The sequence below is a fragment of the Malurus melanocephalus genome, unplaced genomic scaffold, assembly GCF_030028575.1.
Source record: "Malurus melanocephalus ecotype Western Australia unplaced genomic scaffold, MMel_1.1 scaffold_1, whole genome shotgun sequence".
NCBI classification, from domain to species: domain Eukaryota; kingdom Metazoa; phylum Chordata; class Aves; order Passeriformes; family Maluridae; genus Malurus; species Malurus melanocephalus.
Window position 1 is genome coordinate 8,300,083 of NW_026623233.1, and position 23,416 is coordinate 8,323,498.

General features: G+C 38.2%; 1 protein-coding gene across 5 annotated transcripts in view; it reads left to right on the top strand.

The window, feature by feature from the left end:
• CUL4A (cullin 4A) overlaps nt 1–23,416 on the top strand; it is a 56,626-nt gene continuing 33,210 nt past the window's right edge. The window contains exons 1-12 of one of the 5 annotated variants that reach the window (XM_057390601.1): nt 1–238; nt 794–909; nt 4,174–4,277; nt 6,302–6,371; nt 8,073–8,146; nt 9,528–9,690; nt 11,455–11,544; nt 11,966–12,048; nt 15,110–15,177; nt 18,452–18,570; nt 21,044–21,236; nt 22,636–22,740. In XM_057390601.1, the coding sequence (XP_057246584.1) occupies nt 67–238; nt 794–909; nt 4,174–4,277; nt 6,302–6,371; nt 8,073–8,146; nt 9,528–9,690; nt 11,455–11,544; nt 11,966–12,048; nt 15,110–15,177; nt 18,452–18,570; nt 21,044–21,236; nt 22,636–22,740 (1,357 nt within the window). In that variant the 5' untranslated portion in view covers nt 1–66. Of the gene's footprint in view, nt 239–793; nt 910–4,173; nt 4,313–5,655; nt 5,735–6,301; nt 6,372–8,072; nt 8,147–9,527; nt 9,691–11,454; nt 11,545–11,965; nt 12,049–15,109; nt 15,178–18,451; nt 18,571–21,029; nt 21,237–22,635; nt 22,741–23,416 lie in introns of those variants that run through there. The other 4 variants (XM_057390637.1, XM_057390628.1, XM_057390619.1 and 1 more) reach the window with 4 other exon arrangements.

The window sequence follows — 23,416 nt, forward strand, 5'->3', positions numbered from 1 at the left end:
CCAGCCGGCCCCGGCCCGGCCCAGCCCAGCGCCTTGCCCCGGCCGGACACGGCGCCCGGGGCGGAGATGGCGGACGAGCCGCAGAAGAAGCCGCACTTGTCGGCCTTGGTGGGACACACGAACGGGCTCACCAAGCCCGCCTCGCTGGCCGCCACCGCCACCCGCGCCGCGGGAGGGGGAGGAGGAGGCGGAGGCGCGACCGCCTCCTCCAAGAAACTCGTGATCAAGAACTTCAGAGGTGGGTACGGGGCAGGCCGGGCCCTCTCCTCTGGCAGGTGCGCTCGGCCCCGGCCCGACCTTTGTTTACTGCGGCTCTGGCCGCTCCCCGCCCCTTGCCCGCGGCCGGGCCCCGCCGCCTTCGCAGCCCCGCCGCCGTATCGGGGCGAGGGGCGSCTGCCGCCGGCTGATAACACCGCCGGGCTGATAACGCCGCCGGCACCGTGCCYGTGTGAGGGCTCCTGGGGACACGCGTGGGGCTCCTTGCGCGGGGGCAGCGGCCGGAGCGGGCCGGCAGAAAGCCACCTTAGTGTCAACGCTGATTAAAGCCAGGCGAGGGTTCTTGCCTCGCTAAAAGTAACACGGGCGTCGTTAAAAGTAACACAGCAGCCGGGGGGTAAAACGGATCGTGCAAAGGCTCGGGTGGAATTATTAGTGAYCCCTCTGCCTGTGCCAGAGTTACGTAGTCAAACGCAGAATGGCTTGGCAGAGCTCGATAGAGCAGGAGGGAGAAGAGAGATTGCTGTAGGCTCCCCTTGAGTGGCTGGTTTTAAACTACCTGTGTCTTACTTCACAGAAAGACCCAAATTACCAGATAATTACACTCAGGATACCTGGCAGAAACTTCATGAAGCGGTGGGTGCAATACAGAGTAGCATTTCTATTAAATACAACCTTGAAGAGCTCTACCAGGTAAGCCCYATAAGGCTTTGGTTTCKTYTTTTTGCAAATAAACTGCTTTGGCACACATTCAACATAAGGTATTTTGATTTGTTAAAAGCTGATTGATACTTGGTTATGTAGGCTGTTTCTGGTCAGTTTGCAGTTCTACATGTCAGTTCCTCGTCGAGCCGCGAGGACCTGGGCCCGTGGAAAAGCAGTTTATGTTGGGAGGCACAGAAAGCTATTCCTGGACAGGGCTGAGATCTCAGTCTTAGTACCTTCAATGCTCTGCCCACTCAACATGCTTAGAGCAGGATGTTACTCTAATGGGGTTATGAAGTTATTTTATGATTTGTGTACATGCTGTAGTCGCTTGTAAATAGTAATGTTGAAATATTTGATACTAGATAATAACATTACACTTCAGTATCTTTYGGGTAATTAAAAAAGAATCTTGATTGAGCAGGCAGCAAACTATCACTTTACCCATATTTCAGATTAACTGTTGCATTTTCATAACAATCAGGATCTAAGGTTTTCTGTTCAAATGGTGGAAAAGTATTTCTGGAACACCTGGACTACTGGGGCAGGGGCTAGGGACAGTAAAAGAGAAATATACTCCTGAGCCATTTCTTTCTACTTTCTTCATTTATATGTGGTTTAGTTCTGTGTTTAGATATATGTGCCTTGAGCTATTTAACTGAAGTAGTAGCTTTTTTAAGTGTTCATGTTGTAAAAAATTACTGATGCACTAAATTGTGCTACCGAGCATAAATTGGTTACGAGTTATCTGTGAGTGCAGGTGCTTGATCTGCAGATCGATGTCCTTGTCAGCTAAGTACTTGAAACATTATTGTGCACACCTAAAATTTTCTAAATGCTTAGTTGAGGTGCAAAGGATAGACTGTGAGAGAGAAGGCCAGCAGTTCATGCTGGGTCCCTGTTCAAGAAAATCAGGATGGATTTTGGAACTGGCTGTAYGTGTCTCTTTAGTTAGAGTGTGTAATATATGGGTCTGAAATGGCTGATTATGTAAATRGATATTGACTCAATATAATTTTTTCCCTTTAAGTAGAAAATTTGACTGTAATAAACTAATCTATTAATACTTGCAGATTTGCAGACTTTGAATGACATAATGCATTTTATTGTTTTAAATTCAGCATTTGAAAAATCCCACTTTTTCATATCTAGCAAAAAAAAAAAAAGCCCACAGATGCTTTGAGTGTTACCTAACTTGTTTTCAGAGGCTCAGAAATGAGATTATAGCAATATGGCTATGAGATCACTAGGGTACACATTTGAGTTTTGGCAGAAGAGGAGAGAGATTTCAGATAAACTGTGAAGGGAGAACTGTACTTCTTGCTTTTTCTCTTTGCCTATTTGTAAACACTGTGCAAAGCTGATCAAATAATCTGTAACACAGCAAATCAGGAAGATTTCTGCACAGTGGGTGGTGGTGCTCGGTGTGCCTGTGCACAGACAGGTACTTACTCTCCTGCCAGAGGAATAAAAGATGAGGTTCAGCATCCACTGGAAACCTGATCTGTATTTACAGATCATTTTAACTGCCTGTTGGTGGGCACCGAGTCATCCACAGGGGAAAATATCTCTGGGTGCATCAGTTCTTATTATCAGACCTTTTTGGTAGTTTTTTTGAATCTTTATCCAACATCGTGGGAGGAAGTGAGAGGCCTAGTAGAATTCAGTGTGCTGAGCAGGCTGGTGTACCAGCCTGCAGTTAAACCTTCTGATTTATTTATTTAATTTGGCACAGTAGCTGAGGAGAAACTRAAAAACAATGAGGAGGCTTTGTGGGAAGCCCAAAGGATACTCCTTTCCAGGCATTAGAGGCAGCATGGAATCAGGCATGAAGGTGCTTGGCAGAGATGTAGTCAGTGAGCAATGGGAGGGTGGCAGCCAATTTTTTGTGACTAAAATAGAAATGATGTCTGGAATTGGTGGTAGATTGCACAGATTTGGATAGAAGTAGCTTATACTTGATGGGATAGAGAAAGTGGGGCAGTACAAAGAATTGCTGAATGAGGAGTGAGTGATAAAAATAGTGGAAAAAGAAAATTACCTTTGCAGCGAGGTCCTAAATAACCTGAAATGAGGCAGCACTGCCCTTCTGGAGGACAGTGTAGTAGCAAAGGAAAGACAGTAGAGCACTGAAGGATAAGGTTATGAGAGTCCTGACTAGACTTAGATGTGGGTAGGTGGATAGGAATGGCTATGTTTAAGGAAATGTAACAAACTATCTGCAGAATGATTGTCTGAATACTGTTTGTTGCATGTATCATTTTACTTAACCTTTTTTAAGACCAGATGAAAAACCTGTTATAGACTCTGTGTTATAATTTTGTTTGTTTGTTTGCATGCTTTAATATTGTATCAAAACTGTAGAGGCCATTTTTTATGTGAATTTACATAAAATTACATTAGGTAGGTTAGAATCCTCTGGAGCARAGGAAAACATTCTTGGGTCAGTTTTAGTTGCCCAGGTGACATGGTGCTTTAAATCCTTGGCTGTGTTCTCTGCAGTACAATAATAATATAAAGGCAGTTGACATTAATATAGTGACCACAAGAACATTTGGTTTTGGACAGAATTGGTCTCCTTAGTTAACTAAGGATAAATACTCAACTAAATCCTATGAGCTTCCAATTAATCAGTTCAAGTCTTTATGTAATAGCTAGTGTGCGGTTGGTTTGGGGTTTCTTTTTTTCTTATTTTTTTGGTCTTTCTTAAATATTTTTTCCTTTCAGTTTATGTATCTTAGCATGAATGTGTGAGTCAGTAGAAAGATTTGGGAAGAAATAAGTTGATAAAAAGACAGAAAAGTAGCTATACTCATTTACCATTTGGAGAGACTGGTTGAAATGTCTACCTTAAAGTTATTAAGAAATTAAAATATTTGGTATGATTGTGTTCTGCCCCAAAAAACCATGTGGGCATACTGAGGGATACACAAAATGGACCTTTAGGAGTTCTACTGCTGAGCAGTATTGAAGGAGGCTGAATTCTGTAGTGTTTAACAGCACATCTGAAATATGACCCAGATTGTGATGGTGGGCCTTGTTTGTACAAGCAGAATAAGAAGGGACCAAAATCAGAAAGGACTCCTGAAGTCTTTAATTTTTCTGTATAACTTCATTTTGACGTTTTGGTTTTGTGCACAGCTTGAACATATAATGCAGATTTTTTTTTTTTCATTGTCAGTCTTAATTACACCAACACAAGAATTTCTTTTTTTTTAATCTCATAATTCATGATTCTTTTTTGATTTTCAGGCTGTTGAGAATCTCTGCTCCTACAAAGTCTCTGCTACACTGTACAAACAGCTGCGACAAGTCTGTGAAGAACATGTGAAAGCACAAATCCTTCAGTTTAGAGAATATCCTTTTCTCATGCACAGAAATAGTTAGAATGGTTAGTTTAAATAATTATCTTTTAAAACAACACTTTGTGAAAATTACATCAGTAATTGTAAATTTGTTAAAGAGATTCTTTGACATCTACATGTTTTTAAATCAGTTATAGGCATCTTTAGTCATCTGGGTGAATCATTTTTGTGGATTGATGTGTAGCATGCTAATAAGAATTTATCATTTTAATAGGGATGCACATTTTACACATAACTAGAAAATTTCAGTAGTGCTATGAGATTTCTCAGCAGGTATGAATTTCTGTGGCAGGTGAGTAGTGGAAATGCTTATAGGTTTGCTTATAGCAAAAACCTAAAAAAATGACAGTAATTGTCAAAAACAGTAAAAGAATGTTCAAACATGGAGTGCACCTGCTTGACCAAAAATAGCTGCTGGTCAACAGTGATGTATCACAGAGGCATTCAGCAAGYCTTCATGTGTCTTATGTTTACTGTGGGAGGGTCTTGGAAGAGAGCTCTTAGTTCAGGAGATCATTTGGCTGTCTTGGGATGCATAGAAAGATGAAGTTTTATGGTAAATTTCCCCTGATTTACTGAAGTTACGTTGCTGGACTTGTAGCTGAGTGGGTCACAGAAGTGCCTGTAGATCTTCTGTGGACACCTGGCTGTAGSCAGCCCTGTTTCTGAATCCAGTCAAGCGTTGCATGCTGAGAAGGTGTTTTATGTGGTAGCTGTCTTTTGTGCAGTAGCCACGGGGTTGCACTCACTTGAGCAGCAGATGAATAGTCTGCTCACCTTGCTGTGCCCATGTTCCTGAAAAGTGCCTTAGCAAGCAGATGCTGGATGGAGAGTGCCATATTGAGCAGGTAGTATAGCACTGTGGCTGCTGGCAGTGTTTCCCAGCTCTCTTGTTTGGGTTTTATTAGCAGAAAATTATAGGATGAAATAGAAGGAAACAAGGGGCCAGGGCCTAGAAGGAACCTGCTTTCCAGGTGAASGCTTTAAATGTGCTTTGGATTGTGACTCTGTTTCTTGGCTCACTGCATTCCCCAGGTACGTGCCTACACTCATAAAGAGAATAATTTGGATTTTTTAATGTCACATAGTACCAACATGGTTTTGGGCTTTGTGGCTTTGTTGGTTTTTTTTGCTGAGTCCCATTCTACATAGCACATTAGTACAGTAATCTTAAACATACCTGGTCTTTGAGAACCAAATCTTATAATCTTCTTTAAAGCAGTGTACAGCCRTCTTTTGCATTCTTGCTTTTTCAGACTATAAATGATGTTCARAAGTGTTTTAAATCTAGTGTTTTCAATCTTTGCTTTCATCTTGTCCTATTGACAGAGACAGTGGATTGGAGAGTTGAAAATTTATTATTTTGCAGGTGTATCCAAAGGACATGAGATCAGATTAATCAGATTTGGCCAGAATGAGTTGGAAATGATAATGTGCGGGAGAGGAAGGTAAAGCTTCATTTAGATTTACTTATGAGACACATGAGCATTCTGTAATTTGTAAACAACAGTTGGATCTGTTGTGTAATGAAGAAAATTCTGTAGATTACTTAGGGTGACCTGGAGATGTATATGAAAAGAGTGGTATTTGGATTTGTTGAGGATTATTTAGAACTGTAACTGCTTTTAAGAGATTAGGGTCACTCCTGTTGCGCAGAGTGTGAACTCATTAAACAAACAAAATAACTTTTCCATCCTTCTCACCTCAGTTGGTGACAAATGTGTTTTTGACACTGGTGGAATTTCTTGTTTATCCATGTTAAGGTTACACAGTACAGCCACTAGATGGTATTACTGAAGAGCTGTGAGCATTATTCCTTGAAAACACAGCAAGGCCTTTTGGAGAASTGCCAGCCACTGTGCTGGTCAGCTCTGCAATTAATGGTTTATCCCTGGCAGACACAGTAGCATTGGAATATCCATGGAGCAGCTTTGCCTAATGGCTGGCAAAGATCATCTCCAGAATCTGCCCTCTAAAGRTACTGGCAAACTAGTTTTCCTTAATGAGTGCTGTACAGATTCTCTGGATAGTCTTTTATTTTTAAAGAAGATAAATAAATGCTGGCAAGATCATTGCAGACAAATGGTAAGTTGGATGTTTGCTCAGAATACATATCCTTGAGGTGTGAAATCTGGCTAAAGTTTTGTCACTGCACTGCACTGCCTCTAAGTTTCAGCATTGCTTTTCACTTTCCCCTTTGCTGTCTGAGGGAACTTTTGTTATTGAATCATAGGTTCTGTTAACTCTCATTTTTCATAGGCTTCATATGAGGTTTGAACATCACTCAGAAATATATTGATAATTTTTTTTCAATGAGTGGAAAGAAAAACTAACCAGGAAATGCTGAAATTGTTTGCCATCCATAATTTTAAGTAATTRGAAAATCTTTGCTTATAGATAGCTCCAAGAACTAGGTTAACTTATGGCTTTCTTTTTCAAAGTAGAGATGATTATCCTGATATAGAGCTAAGAAACAGAAACGATAAAGAACTGAGATTTGCTTTGTATCTGTCTTTCTTGTCTACTACCTCCACAATGATTTATGTTACAGAAAAAAGTCGTGTCTGAAGCACACTCTGTGAGAGCTGTGCCTTAAAGAAGGTGTCTTATCATTCCAAACCAGCATTTTACAATGAGTTTTAATTGCATTGTCACTTAGCTTTGGCTGCAGATGCCCCATATGGTTAAATTTCTGTTTTCCTTCCTCARATCCTTTCCTGTGAGGGTTGGGCAGAAGTAGGTGATTTTTATCKGAATTAAAAATGGAAGGTGTTAGGGAAACTATTTGAATTCAGCAATCTGATGAAAACAGAGTTGAAGATAYTGCATTGAAAATGTAGTTAACTTGAACGTGTGTTTTCATAAAAACTTTTGTTGTGAACACTGTTTGCTTTAATTATTGTAAGCATTCTTTTTGGTTTTTTTTTTTTTGTCTTCCTTTAAACAACAACCTATGGCAAGTGGCTCTCTTGCCCATGTGGTAGGTTAACACTTCTGCTATTTTAGAAAAAAAACAGCCTTACTGCTGTTTTACTTTAATATGCTTGGCCAGAAGCTGTTTCAGCTTGAGAATTGCTTCAGAGGCAATGAAATCTTTTAGGGAAAGAGTAGGTGGACAGCTAGGAATASAAATCTCTATCTGGCCTGGGGGTGAATTACTGACATCCCGAGTTACACTGATGCTAAACTGAGAGCTGGGCAGCCTTCTTGTGAGCAAAGGTAAAAATGGAATTGGAATGTAAAAGACTAGTAAGCTAAAAAAACCACTTCTTCCTCCTATTTCTTTTATTTTAAGAAAGCAATAATATATTTTTATACCTTCTTCCTCCTGTTGGATTTAAGATATCTCCATTTTTCTCATGAATTTTGGCAGCTAACATTTGTTATGAGATCTATTGCACAGCTTATTACTGTCTCTGCAWAAAGCTCCTTTTTTTTAAATTTTAAAGCAAAAACATGTCAGCATACTATTTCAGGGTGTTTACTGACTATCTTGGAGGTACTGTTTGAATAGCTTATGTGGTATAAAACTCCTAACAGACTTACAAAACTGTTTAGTTAATGGTTATGAATTTGAAAACTGTCTTGGGTATACTTGCGAATATCACCAAGTAATAGTATTAACTTAAATCAGTTGCATATCAGTGGCTGTACTATTCACCAAAAAAGCTTAAAATACCTAGATCAGTACTTCAGATGCATGTCTGTGATGTAGTTTTTCAGAATTTGCTTTATAATTTAAAATATCACATGGTGGTAAAGGGAAAAATCTTTATATATTTTCAGATCATGATCAGAAGCATTTTCTTATTTTTGGATCGGACATATGTGCTTCAGAATTCAATGCTTCCTTCTATATGGTAGGTATCCATGTAAGTATTCCTCTAATCTTTAGACTGTGGACATGCTATTACATTTGCAAAGACTGAAAATAAGTTTTTCATATTACCTTTGATCTATATAATAAAACTCTAAAATTTTGTGTTAGTTTSTGTATCAGCATATGCATGTGTCGTTTTCTCCTTCCCCAGGAATATTCATTGTCAGCTGGGGGTAATAGAAGGAGGTCTGTGAACATAGGCTTAAATGTCAGGGCATATTTGTAGCTGTAGTTGGCAGAGCCTGAGTGAGGAACCTCCTCTTGACTGCTGCCCCCCACCTCAGCAGTGGTCCAGTGTTACTGTAGGTGCTCCTGTTTTGACAAAATTCAACATTCAGCTTCTTGCTCTGTTTTTTTTAAGTAAGTCAGATACTGTGTCAAGGTGCAGATTATCTTTCCAGYCCTGGCCACTTGATGCTTTTGTACTTTCAGCCCACCATGGTCACATCTTTGGACATTCTGCTTTAATGCATCCCTTCTGAGGTGCATTTTACATCACTGCCCAAGCAAACAAACCCAAGCTTTGCAAAAAAAATCTGGTATTGTTACTTTATCTTAAGCCCCCCACAAAAAAAGTAGATAAAGTACTGAAGTAAGAGCATGTCTTTTTTCCTGCCTAGCTGGCTGCTGTGCTCTTGTGAATTCCTCAGGCTGTCTGAGGAGCCTGGCATCTTTCCCCAGCCTCTTGCTTGTCCAGTGGACATCTTTTGTTGGAGGTTTGCCTCCAACTCTTTGTGTTAGGCTTCCTTTTACTAAGTATTGTTGATGAGGTCTGTTCATTCTTTGTCTTATTTTTCTCCTACTGGAAAAATTCCTTTTATTGAAATCCTGATGTGTGTGAAGAAGTTGGAGGTAAAGATTTTATCTAAGATTGCTCAATTTTCAATGTTTAACAATTAGCTGCTTTATGGCATACAGTCACTGTTCCTCATCATCTTAGAATGAAACAAGAATCTGATAGAGGTGATAATATCCTAAAGATACAAAGAATTCATGCTTCTGAATGAATCTTCTAATTACACATAGAACGTCTTATCCAGGGAATCTTATGTTAAGGTATACAGTCAGATTTTATTTCTTTCAATAAGCAGAGAAAGTTGTAGTCTATTATGTGGAAGTTGGACAGGCTGGTAACAGTTCTGAGCTGAAGTATGCCTCTGGTAGCATGTGTTCTGGTACTTTTAGGATAATTCTTGTTATAGTTTTGTTAGAGGACAGTGTTAGAATATACACACCATTCATATATTGACTTTCTGTGTAATATACATATACTGTAAGTATTTTCTATGTCTCTGTTTTTCTGAAACTAAGATTTTTCAAAAGAATGAACAATGACTTACTAATTTTTAATATTCACATAGGGATATGGGGCTAGAGTTATTCAGAAACCATATCATTAGTGATAAGCAAGTTCAAACCAAGACTATTGATGGAATTCTCCTGCTGATCGAACGAGAACGGAATGGTGAAGCTGTGGACAGAAGCTTGCTGCGGAGTTTGTTGAGCATGCTTTCAGATCTGCAGGTGAGTACAGCCAGCTTCACTAGTGACAGCTTTTAGAAACACAGTTTGGACCTTTTAAGTTGTGTTTTATACAAAAATTGCTCTATTCATCTAGTAAATGTGCTTCAAAATCTACCTATTTCTTTGGTTCGATTACTTCTTCTTTACCTTATGTGCAATCTTATACTCTATTTTTAAATGAAATTTCTTTCCCTGTTTTCCTTAGCAGAGATAATGGCCTCAGAGCTTAATAGATGTCCAAGTTTTTTAGTATGTGCAGTATTTTTTCTGTCTTAGTCATTCATTGTCTCATCCTAGTGCCAGTTAAATGTAGGAACAGAAGAAAACCCTCTGTCACTGTAAAAAGGTGTCCCTTTTAGGAGTCCAGATCTTGGACAAAAAGTATCACTGTATTGGCAACTTCTTAGAAATGCTGAGGCTAGAACGGGATGCCAAATTAAGGCCAAGGTTTTCAAATAGATCATGTCAAGCTGCAACTAATTGGAACTTTTCGTGAGCAGAGATAGTAAATAACCAAGGAGACTGATGAATGCTGTGCTCCTGGCTTCCACATAGGTTGTCCTGGAGTTGACGTTGCAGCCTTGTGTGCTGTGCAATGAAACTTAGGAGCTGTCTTTCAGTCTTAAAACCAGTTGAGGTTGCTCCATTTCCAAGTGGCATACAGCATTACAAAACTGGCTGAATGTTTGAACAGTTAGAAGATGAAGACTACATAAAAAACTACATACTTTCTGGTTAGGCAGCTTGCCTGGTTTTCTGCCTTTCATGATAATCCTCTTGACTTTAATCTGTAGCTTTCTCTAGCATAAAAGAAAAATTATTCTGTTCAAGAGAGAAGGCATGGAAAAAAATTAAGCTTTTATGAATTAAATGAAAGTGATAGAATAATAGAATCATTTGGGTTGGAAGGGGCCTTAAAGATCATCWAGCTCCAATCCCCCTGCATTAGGCAGGGAACCTTCTACTAGAAGTCCTAAAGAGACAAAAAGTGGTCACAATGTAATGAGTTTTACAGCTCTGTTACATTGTTTGGAAGAAATATTTGCTTCTATTCTTCCACCTCACTCAAGGAATTTTCCCTTTTTCTTTTCACTGTCCCTTTGTTTATGTATTAATCCCYAGTTACCTTCTTCAGACTGTTTTAACTTTTTCTTTATATAGTAGTCCTTTCTAACTTCTTTCTATAATAAGTTGTTAGTMATTATACGAAAGTTTTTCAACGTTGCTGATTGTTGTTGGTGCACTTTTTTGCATACTTAATTTGTTCTCTGGAGAAGTTCACTGAATTTGACATAATTCACTTTTCCTGGTCCACTGAGAGAAAACTGGCAGATCTGAGCATGTTATTGTTTTACTGATGAGAATTATCTGTTTTGTGCCAATGTTTCACTAGTTGGAAGGGCTTTTCTTTGCCACAGAAATACCAGTGGGAGTTTACATCTCAGGTGGATTGGATGTCATTGCTGTGCTGTGATGTTGGGTCCTGGTATTGGGCTGTGTGCCTTAAACAGAATCCTGTTAATTTAGACTATTTGAGTGCTTATGACTGAAACAAGTCTGCTGCTCTGGGAAGTCAGTTCTGATCTCAGTCTTTCTAAAACTAGGGGCAAACAGAGAATTTGGTATCGTAGTGCTACATTGACACTTGCCACAGCTGTATGCATCCTTAACATTTTACTTACCCTCTATGCCTGACAAACAAAATGTGCTACTGTACTGCTGCTGGGAGTTTCATGTTAGTAACTAAATTGATTTCTTGAGCAGGTTTACAAGGAGTCATTTGAACAGAGGTTTCTGGAAGAGACAAATTGTTTATATGCTGCAGAAGGCCAAAGATTAATGCAAGAAAGAGAGGTAGGTGCATATGGTAGATGATTGCTTTTATGTTTTCCTGTGGGATTACATGACAACTGTGGTAGTGCCATGCTGTATTACTGTCCAGTGAAATTCACTGGCACACAAGTATTGGTGTGTTTTGATGTGGACCATGCTATGGTATCAACAGGGAGGGCAGGCTCCAGGTTGTTAGATATAATTTTGTAGTAACCCTGTGATGTTTTTTTGTCACTAACACACTACCAGCTATAATGTCTTTAATGTGAACTAACGTTGATCAATAAAAATACAGATTATACAATACAAAACAATGTTCTGGTGGAATAGTCCTTTCCAATTAATTTTATTTTAAAACTGTAGTTTAAAATAATTGGCAYGGAACAATATTATCTGCCTTTCATACCTTTGTAGTTGAACTTGTCATTCTCTTATCTGTTAGGTCCCAGAATAYCTTCACCATGTTAATAAACGTTTGGAAGAAGAAGGAGACAGAGTAATAACATATTTAGATCACAGCACACAGTGAGTACAAATTTTATTGGTTTTAATGTAAGTCAAGGATCCCTCATAAATCACTATGATTAAGTTTGTAGAGATGCAGAGGCTATTTCTTCATTTTATTACAGGTATTATCTTGTTGACCGTGCTGATGAAATAGCTTGGGTTTTTTTAAGACTTAATTTTTATCAAAAGTATACTTTAAAATARAAGTATATATTCAGTAAGAAAGAARAAATTTATTYAGAAATATGAATCCTGTATAYTGCARTTAAAAAACATTATATAAGAACTCAAATTTCCATTATCAAAATAGCAGCTGATTTTAGCCTGGTAACGGTTTAGTACTGATAACATCTTTAACCACAAATCCCATGAGGGAAGGAAAGACTCATTAGAAAAAAAACCCCAAGCAAACAAACAAAACCACAAACAAACAAAAACGTCAAACAAACAAAAAAAAACCCAAAGGACAGAGGACATGAATATCATTTGTGAGCAGTCCAACGTGTGAGAGTAACAGTAGATCAGCTGCTGCCAMTGTAGTATGTGAGGTAGCTTGGTCTTTTTTCACTTGAATTTTAAGTAATAGTTTGTGTTTTGTTGGGTTAACACATTCCTGCAGGAACTGTTGCACTACATAAAATCCATATATAATTCGTCCTGTAGTAAGTTACTGCCTGTTTTTAGTTAAGAGCATAAGATTAAATTTATTGGGTTTTACTCTTCTGGATGATTTATTGCATTTCATTTGGTGTCAAAAGAATAACTAAATAGAAAATACCCTTTTAACTCAATATTTTTTCAGACATTTTATATACATATATACTCATATGTGTCTTGTGTGTCATGGCACATATTTGAACTTGGATCTTCTTCCTATAAATCTGATTGCAGAGTGACTAGCCTTTTCTGGTAAAATCACCCACATTGAAATATATGGAACTATTTCTGTTTATAAAGTTAAAGCAAATAGATGTATTTATTTATTGTTTAGKTTAGAAAATAGATTGATACCATTATGTTTTCAGTCTAGGTAGACCTCAAGTACTTGCATTGAATCTCACCCTTAAAGGCTTAGAAACCTTAGAACTTTTAGAAGACTTSGCACCAATTTCCTTTCCTTGCATAAAGAAAGAGCAGTTCTTAAAATTAGAGCACTTGAATTTTCCTGGGGTGATACTGTTTCTCTGTGTGTGCATGAAAACAGCAGAAAGGATGCTGTTTAGTTACTGGGTTTGATCTCAAGATGGAAGTGATATGCCTAGGACAAAACCATCACATGAAACACTTCCGTTTCCAAATACTTGAAACAACACATGTGAAGTGTGTTAYTGCAGYCSACAGAGGGATTCCTTCAGCCCAGCAGTTCAGGCCTTTCTGGACAGCTGACCACAGAAAGCATGTCTCCTTGTCAGTCARTAGATGACCAAGGTACATGGCTTTGAGGTCAGACAGAGCCTTCAGTCTCCTTCCTTGGCAAGCAGTCAGGATAAATATTCATTTTGTCTGCTTKTTAGGAGGTAGTTCTTTGCCTCTTGGCCTCAAGTAGTCAAATTGGCCCTGTTTCTCCTGCAGTCAGAATAGGTCTTCCAGAGCAAAGGATGATATTTCATACAACCCTGATGATTCTTGCTGTTGGAAACAGTCAGCAAATCTAGACAGCAGCAGTTGAAAATGGCAAGAGATATGGAAATTACTTAAAAATGGCCATTGGTGTTAATAACAAGGGTCTGTCTAAGCAGTATTTCCTGTTCATTTATGATCACCAAAGGGAACAAATAAAGAAAGTCTCTGTGATGCCCTGATACTCTCCTAATGTCTGCCTGTTTTCAGCTCAGTGTATTTTCTGAACCTGCTGCAGTTTGTGTCTTYGTATCTCTGAAATACTGGCAAACCCTCATGGGGATTCACATCAGCTTTTCCATCTGTGCCAGGCTTTGGCAAAGTGTTCCMCCAGTACACAGCCACCAGGTGATAAAGCGCCTCCATTTAAGTYGAGCTCCCAGTACCGTTACGAATTACTCCAGTTCTTACACTGAAAAGAAAAGGAATCAGTCACTTCCCTTCCAACCCTTTCCTGCCTGTTAAAGTATCCCTAAGCAGYCTCTTTCCCAGAAGGGTCCTGGCATGTTTTCTTGTAGCTGCTGCTGCATATTTTGATCATCCCTGCTCCTTTCTCTGAATCTTTCCAAATGTGGGACCTAAATTGGTGTGGAAGGTCAGGCATGTCACTGATGGGCTTTTTCAGGAAAGAGAGCATGTTAGCAAAGGTACACTGTTGTTTCAGCAAAAGTTGCATGCTGCTGCAGGAAAGGCTTCCATCAATCCAAGTTGAGCACCTCTCCTGTAGGAAATCTCAGTTAAGGTTCTGAGAACCAGTTTTATAAAACTTAACTCATAAAGAAATGGTTGGTCTTACGGTGTCTCATTATAAGCAGTGTAGAAGTTAAAATGTTGACATTAATTATGCCTTTGCACTTCAGGCATTTAGTTCATCTTTCAGGTGATGAAAGATTTAAGGGAAAACTTCCCATTACTTTTCAGTCATGTCTAAAATGAATGTGTAAAAGTAAAAAGTAGAGGATATTCAKGGACAATTATAAAATGTTTTACAAATTTGTGGCTCTAGCTCAATTTATGCTTGTTTACATACATAACACAATAGGCTGAAAAGTTTGAATTTGGGACATTACGTGTGTGTATTGTTTTGGTTTGGACTTCCAAGTCCTTGGAGGTTTTTGTTTTGTTTATTTCCAAAATTCAGTATGACTTTTAACCATTAATGRTTTTGTGTTGGCTTTTGCAATGTAAGCTTCTGTCTTTTATTGTAAGGACTTTACTTTTAGTATTCAAACCTGAATTTATTTTTAATTACATATGTAGTTTATTGTTGTTTTTCTTTTCTTATATCATGTGATATGATATAAAAGGATAWTTTTGTCTTAGTTTGTAGCCTTGGTTTTAAGTAAAAAGTTTTTGGGGTTTTTTGCATTATAATGTAAGTTATGCACAAACACACTGTGACAGAAGGTAACTCCTTTACACTCTAATGCTTCTAATATCTTTTTCTTGCCTAATTCAGGAAACCATTGATTGCTTGTGTGGAGAAGCAGCTACTAGGAGAACACTTATCAGCTATTYTGCAAAAAGGTATTTTTTTAAATTAATGCAATCTTTGATTAGCAATGGATTCTCACAATCTTCAATAACTATGAATTCCACAGCTTTTACTTTAGGAGGTATATTAGCCATAGGAAAAACTTTGACAGACACAGAAAGCCAACCCTGTGATTGTTACACCCACTATGACAAGTAAATGGTATGTTTGGAAAGAAATGTCTAAAATCTAATTCCATATTTGTAAAGGTTGCTAAGCCTCTAAATCTCCTTTGACTTGCAGCAGTGGTCTTAGGAATTAAACCTTTGGAACTGCGTATTTCCTAGAATTATGTAAACTTCTAAATGAGAGATGCAGTYACTGTTGCAGCTTCTTTTATGTGATAATCACACAGCTCAAGTGCAATAGTTTCCCATATTCTTGTGATTGTGTAGTTTAGGAATCGTGAGTTAYTGGAACTGGCACCATTTGAGGCAATGAGCTTTCATATGCCTTTTTCTGTTCCTTACTTTTTGTCTGGCAATTTCAGATAAGAACTGCAGCCTTCTTAGGAAGTCCTTATTCAGACATTAGTGTCTTCAAATTGCCATTTCTTTGTTTCTCTTAAATTTTAATCTCTCCTTTTTCACTGAATTTCTGTATTTGTTCAGTATTCCCTGGTCTTTTCATACTTTAGATGATCTTCTCTTGCACTAGCCATATTTTAGCTTTTAGACCTGCTAGCATATTCCCCCTATAACTGTGTTTTCTTTTATGTTGCAAAACAGATGTCCCTGTTAGTCTGGTACCTTCAAGCTCCATCTCATCCATGATTGTTAACACTGTCATGTTGTTACACACATCCTTTTCATGTCTTTGTCCCCTTTAAAGATGACTTATGCTCACAGTTTTCTCTCAACTCCTCTGGGAATAGGTTGTTTCACTGTTTTCAATACATTGATAAAAATAAGCTTAGTCACTCCATCTTAGTTATTCTTAAACTTACTATAAACAGAAGGTAAGAATATTATATTTCGCTGATAAATGTCAATTTTACTTGCTCTTTAACTGAAACATGATTTTTGAGTAACTTTTCCAGTGATATGCTTGTTTATCATCAGGTGGCTTAAACAGGAAGTATRTGCTCTTGTTTTAAACTGAACTTTTTTTTTTTTTGTTTACAATATGAACCATCCATGTAAATACAGGGATTTTTACATTTTTATAGCTTTCTGCTTACTGTTCCTTAGGACTTGAGTGTTGTTGGATTAGTTCTTGCATTCTATGTCTTCACTGAAAAAAAGAAGTTTAAACTTGTATCATCACTTGACTTGGATAATCTTCTGTATTCATTTGATCTAGGATACATGTTAATTTGCAAATAACATCTTAGTATTCTGTGCAAGTAGAAGAAGGTACTGCCTTTTGTAGGTTTTCTTCACTAAGATGAGGTATGTGAAGTAGTCAGGTTTCATGCAGGAGGAAAAAAGCCTAAAAATGCAGAGTCTGTATAAGAAAGCTGATTTTTCCTTATATTATTGCTGTAACTTCTTTTGACTAGATGGTGATGGGGAGATGTTTGTGAACAGAGTAGATTTTTCCAAGGCTGTGGTAGTGCTTTCTGGAAGCTCTGTGAAACCTTTTATTAGAGGGATTTGCTGTATGCCCTTTTCATTTGTCAGTTGTGTGACTAAATATTTTTTTCAGTCACACAGCTCTTGTTAGAGAAAGAGAGAAGGCTAAATTTTGTGATCTAGGTTATTATAAAGCAGTTACTATATTGGTGTCTTTAAATGAATAGGAGATAATGCATGAATGGRATGGGCATTTCTTAGTTAAGAGAGCTGGGGYTTTTCARCCTGGAAGAGAGAAGGCTCCAGTGAGACCTCACTGTGACCTWCCAGTACTTAAAGAGTACTATAAAAATATTTTACTATTTTATAAAAAATAGGAAAATTGTCTTTTTTACATGGACAGATAGTGATAGGACAAGGGGGAATGGTTTTAAACTAAAAAAATGAGAGCTTTAAGATGAGGTGTTAGGAAGAAATTCTATACTGGAAGGGTAGTKAGACACTGGAACAGGTTGCCCACAGAAGCTGTGGATGCCCCATCCCTGGAAGTGTTCAAGGCTGGGTTGGATGGGGYTTTGAGCAACCTGGTCTAGTGGAAGGTGTCSCTGTGCACAGCCAGRGGTTGGAACAAKATGATCTTTAAGATCCTTTCCATGTTCCATGACAAAAGAGCACTAATACCTCCTATTCAAGACTGTGTAGTCTGTTGTCTTACATTTAAAGTATGTCTATTCTTCTGATATCTCAAAAGTTTAGGAAATCTGAAAATAGACAAAAGTTCCCCTGACATCATTCTTGAACAGTGCTTGCTTTTCTGAACATGTAAGTAAGTTATACTATACAGTGAAAGTATTTTTAAGCTGAAGAATGTAGTAGATTATGGGATAATTTCGTAGTGATTTGCAAATCAATTTTTAATACCATTTAAAAATTGGCATTAATGAAATATATTTGGTGAAATAGTAARTTGTACAGTGTCAGCTACACTGTGRYCATGTGAATTGCCAACCTGTGTAAAATCAAGCTTTCTATTTTTTAGAAARATGTCATGAATGTTTGATGCTGTTTCCATATTTATAAAGCCTCTGTAACTGACACCAGACAATGTACGTTTGTTTRCACTGGAGSTACATTTGTCATACGCTCAAATRGAAAAATTGTATGAAGTTACTTGCTTGTCAGCATTCCTTGAGCTTCACTTCTCCATCTGCTAGTCCAAAGCTTAGTCTCATGTACGATGAATCTATAAAGCAGAAATTGCTTGAAAGGAATTTGTAATCTTGTKTTATTCCATTGGTAGGAGTGTAGATTGTTCCCAGCACATTCTTAATCTAAAAACATGGCTCACCATGATCCACAGGAAAAAAATCTCAGGAAGTATGTATCATTACTTTCAGCTTAGGGCAGTTTACTTAGCTTTCTGTTTTCTTTAGACGTTCTTCAAAAAACTGTATGCTTGAAGTCAAACTCTCTTCATAACCATTCTGCAAAAGGCTTATAATCATCACCTTATTGGGAAAGTATTTCAGTTGAAGTATTTTTTAAAATATTATACCATAAATAATTTCATCCAGTTTAAACAAGGGAACATATCACTTGCTTTCAGAAATTTAACCTTAAAATGTTTCTATGTTTTAAGCACACCAGAGGGAGGGTCTTTTATGTATTTCATAGACATTTTTCAAATGTATTTCTAGCTGTCTTTATTCAAGTGCATTCAAATTTGGTCTTTCTTCTAAATTAAATTTTTTAGGACTTGATAACCTGCTTGATGAAAACAGAATATCAGATTTGACSCAGACATACCAGCTCTTCAGCCGGGTGAAAGGTGGGCAGCAGATCCTTTTGCAACACTGGAGTGAATACATCAAGGTATTTCAAAGATCTATTACTAAAATAAAAATTTATGCTGTTACAAATTTCTTCTGTCAAAACTAAGAATAAGAATTAGGTGTATCACCAAATTCTGGTTTAAGTAAATGTGGGAAGGGATGTTAATGCTTCACTCTCAGTAACTATCACATGAKGAAAAACAGCAACACCTGCTTTGGTTTTAAATTTCTACTTGGAAGTTGCTTTCCTTACAGGTTTGAATKTTATACAGGATGGTTTTGGTTGTGTTGCGGTTAAATAGAGCCACATGCATGTGTGTTTAATGTATGAACTGTACTACGTGTTGTTCTGCTGCAAATACACTGAACTGTTTGCATATGTGCCAAACCAGTGAAACCTCAGATGTCGCTGTTGTGCTGGTTAGCAGTGCTACTTGTAACCAGCCTACAGCAGGGGTGATGAGAGTTATAGCTGTTGGAAAGGGAATGCTCCTACTGAAAATAAGTCATCAGTTGTATTTAGATGCTTTGGGTTTGTTTGTTAGGCATAATATGCATTAGTTATGCTGCCCAGAGAGCTTGCACTCCAGGGCTCTTGCAAGATGAAGGCAGGAAAGCTTCACTTTGAAATGAAAGATCATTTTTCTCCTTGGTGTTGATTCCCAGTGGCGTGGTTCTCCCCTGAATTGCCCATGTGTTCATCAGCCTTCAGGACTAAAGAGTACAACATCAGTTAATTCCAGAGGTGCCTTTTCTGCACATCTGTATCTGGAGTTYAGTGGGATCCACCAGTGTTGCAGATCATGGGAATTGAACATGGTCACCCTCTGCCCCCAGAACYAAGTTGGAGTTTACTCTTTAAGGTGTTGTCCAATTGAATGATTTGCTGTGGCTGAGGAGGAACATCTTTCTTTCTTTCTCCCAGATCAGGCCCTGATTTAATCCTAGTGCTGCCTGCCACTCCGTAGGCTCTTCTGTGATCTGTTTTATCACAATACCTGGGCARGGTCAGTTTTATCCCAGGTTTAGTGTGCTAAAGAGACTTATGGAAAAGTCCATGTGCTGGGCCAAGGAAAGAAGCAGGAGTTCAAGTTGGATAAAAATTACAGAAAGGAACCTCTCCTTTCACAGCAGTGAGTTCTAAATTGGCTTATCAATAGCCTGTATCTCACAGAATCAGACCTGTGATTAGGTTTTGAGATTGTACAAAACTTTCTCAAATATCTAGAAGTYCTCTTCTGTAGTGTCAGTAAGTCTCCTCCTCCTAAAAATTTTGTATGGCAGACTGCAGTAAAGAGAGGCATCAAGAACTTATAAAGTGTATCTTGTGAGCCAAATTACTGGGGTAAAGGTTTGTGCTCCTTTAGTAGTCACCTTTTTTGTGATTTCAGAGGTTTCATTTGGCTTTCTGTATCTTGGTTTGCAGAATGGGGGAAAGCCCTGCATTTTATGAATGTACCTCATAGAGACTGTGAGATGCCCAAATGCTGTGGTAATGAAAGGGAAATTGTGATAAGTGGAAGATCTGATGAACCAGGTGCTCATCAGAGGTCTCTTCCAGCCCAAATCATTCTGTGATTCTGTGATACACACACATCTAAGGGCCTTGTGTTCAGCTTCACTCTGAAATGTTTCTTGAGAGAGATCTCCATGAAAGGTGACAGTGACTAATTAGATACTGCAGTGGAAATTCTGAGGTTGGAGAGGGATTTCCCCCCTATCTCTTTTACTCTTGTTGGCCGAAACTTCAGTTGGTGAAAATACACCRATTGAGTGCTGTTTTGCTGTTGCTGTGCAGATGTTCCTCTTTGGCACCTTGGAAAACTGATCATTCTGTCCAGGGCACTGATCAGTGTTACTAAGCAAATGTAAATTGTCCAGTAGGTGAAAATCCTCCATTACAGGATATTTTGGTTCATTAGACAAATAGTGTTGTATCTCTAAGATAATARATGTAGGAACAGGAAGAGAAAGTCAAGAGTGTGGCTGCTTGTTGTGTGTGTAAAAGTTTTGTTTCCTAGCAAGTCAGGATTTTTTTGGCTTAGAGCCCTTGATGAAAGAGAAATCTTGGAGTGTTGGGCAGCAGTTGAGTTTTTGCTACCTGTTTAATAGATTAAGCTCACTAGAGGGTTTAATAAAAATAGTGCAGAATTTTCCTTTATACTTAACATTTCTGAGGCAGTTTCCATATAATTTATTTATGTGAATCATAATTCTGTATCTCTCTGTGTAAATTTGCACATCATAGTCATGTCTACTGTGTATTTTTTTTACTTTCGTCTTAAATGTAAATAATCTTTAAATCAAACACTAATGTTTGAAATCCATTAATGTGTGTGTAGTTTTTATTTTAAATTTCAATGCATCTCATTTTTTAAAAACTTGAAGTCATAAGTAGCTCTGTTAAAAAAAATAATTTTTTAAATGATAGATTTTATAAGGGTAAATGTGTCTGTTGGGGGAGATAGGTAGCACTCTAAAGTATTTTACTATCAAAAGTGTTTGTTTTACAGAACTTTGGGACAACAATAGTGGTTAATCCTGAAAAAGACAAGGATATGGTGCAAGAGCTACTAGATTTTAAGGATAAAGTGGACCATATCATAGAAGTGTGCTTTCAGAAAAATGAAAAATTTATAAACTTGATGAAGGAATCCTTTGAAACATTTATCAACAAGAGACCAAATAAGCCTGCAGAATTGATAGGTACACAAATATTTTTCTGTAAAATATTTCAAAAATCTCTAGAAAGCATGATAATGCTGCTGAGTGTGCTAGTGCAATAGTGGTGCAGTCGCATTCTGCTTTAGGACACTGTTTTTTGGGATCCGAGGCAAACGTTAACCYGGGCGCGTGGCGGGTCCCGAGAGCTTGGGTGTGCTGGTAGGGCTGTCCTGGTGGGGCATGTCACCTGTCACCCTCCTGTCCCTGCGCTCTGCTGCTTGCACGGGGCCTGGTGCTAACAACTGCTCAGCGGAGCGCTGGGGCTACCACGGGAGGAAATGGGCAGGGGCAAAAAGCAGCTGAGGCAAGTCAAAGGCAACTGGCTTTAATCGTGCTAGTAGAGGAGTTCTGTGGATGTTCTGGGCCTCTCAGAAAGGAGAAAGWACAGCCCATCCATCTGCCYTGAAGGCTGAAGTTGRGTTAACAATTTTAAAGCCTTCAGATAGACAGGGTTTTAATAGAGGGGAAAAAGTCCACTACCTTAACAGGAGAACTAGTGCATATTAAGGGGAAAGGTAATAGCAAATACTTCAAAATATCCTTACACAGTTTATCACTGATCTGGCAAAAGCTATCCTGACTGTTTTGCCTGCTGTAAAACTGGAGCTGTGGCATTTTACACCAGGAGAAGATTCCTGCCCCTTGGCTGTTTGTATTTTATCTATACATTCTTTTGCCTTTATTTGGCTTATTTTGTGTCTTCCTTCTAAAATTAGCTTTATGTAGGACAGATTGCACAACATAGTGATACATGTTAAAGCCATGCTATGGGCTGTTGTCATTTGTTGTGTTCCAGCTCCTGCCAAGGTTTTCTTCTTGCACAGAAGGTTGTATAAGGATACTAATGTGCCTTAATAAATACTTAGCTAAACTCAAGGCTTAACCTTATTTCTGGCATTCTGAAACTACTAACTGGAACGCATTGCTTCTGTTTAAATTTTAGTATGCTCCTACCAAGGAGCATGAGGGACATKGTAAAGGTCTACAAAAATATAGTTCTCTTTATGTTTTTTGTTTCTGTTTCTCATAAAATACATTCATATACATTGTACGCTTCCAAAACACTGTCTTTCAGCAAGTAATGTGCTTGTTATGACTATAACACAAAATGTGGGAATTGCTGATGCATTGGTTTCAGTTATTGTACTGTATTCATTTTTTGCCTTGGACTACTCCTTTTTGAAGTACTTTTCCATTATGCCAGTAGGGGTCTGTCATTTCACTGAACGTAGGGGATGGGAAAAGGGAAAATGTAGTGCTTATCCTATATTTTAACATATAGTAATATTTAATACATAGTAATACTTCAAGAAGGAGATGCTTAAGTTGGTTATTTTAGATTTATTTTTTTAAGCTGTTACATAATTTTATTTATTTGTAGCAAAATATGTGGATTCCAAGTTAAGAGCTGGTAATAAAGAAGCAACAGATGAAGAGCTGGAAAGAATCCTTGACAAAATCATGATCATTTTTAGATTCATTCATGGTAAGAAATAGCAGTTCACCATTGATGCAATTAAAACTGTTCCCCTTGCTACTAGCAGGGCTGCTTTCCTCTGAATGTGAGAGACTTTTCTCAGCATGAGTTTCTGCTCAACGTGGTCTTTAATTCAGGTTGCTTTACACTTGAAGGAACACAATAAATATACGGGGGGGAAAAATAGTTCTATGGGGATTGGCAAGTTACAGACTTTTCAGTCTTGTGAGTTAGAGGTGTTGCTGCAAGTCTAAGAGTTAGAGGTGTTGCTGCAAGTTTTTTCACATAAATTAACCACATCTGTAACCACAATCTCTCCTCCAATGACAGTAGACACTTCCTCTTCCCCATCCGCTTATGTATGTTGTAGGTAAAAAGTATGAAAACCCAACAGCTAATGACTTCTCTTTTCTCATCATGGCTGTGAGGRAACACAGAGGAGGGCTCAGAATAATAGGAAAAAGTGTTCTTGCTGAGTTTCYCTGCCTTTGAAACTTCTTCATGTCTGTGTCTATCTTGACGTGTTAGGAGAATTTTTTTTCTAGATTGGATATCAAAAACACAGTGGTCTAATCCAATACAGGTGCATGGTCACTGTTTTGAGGGAAGTGGAATGTGTATCCTGGGCTGGGGTGGAATAGCAGGAACTACCCAATTCTGTATTAATTYCTCTGAGATCTTTGGG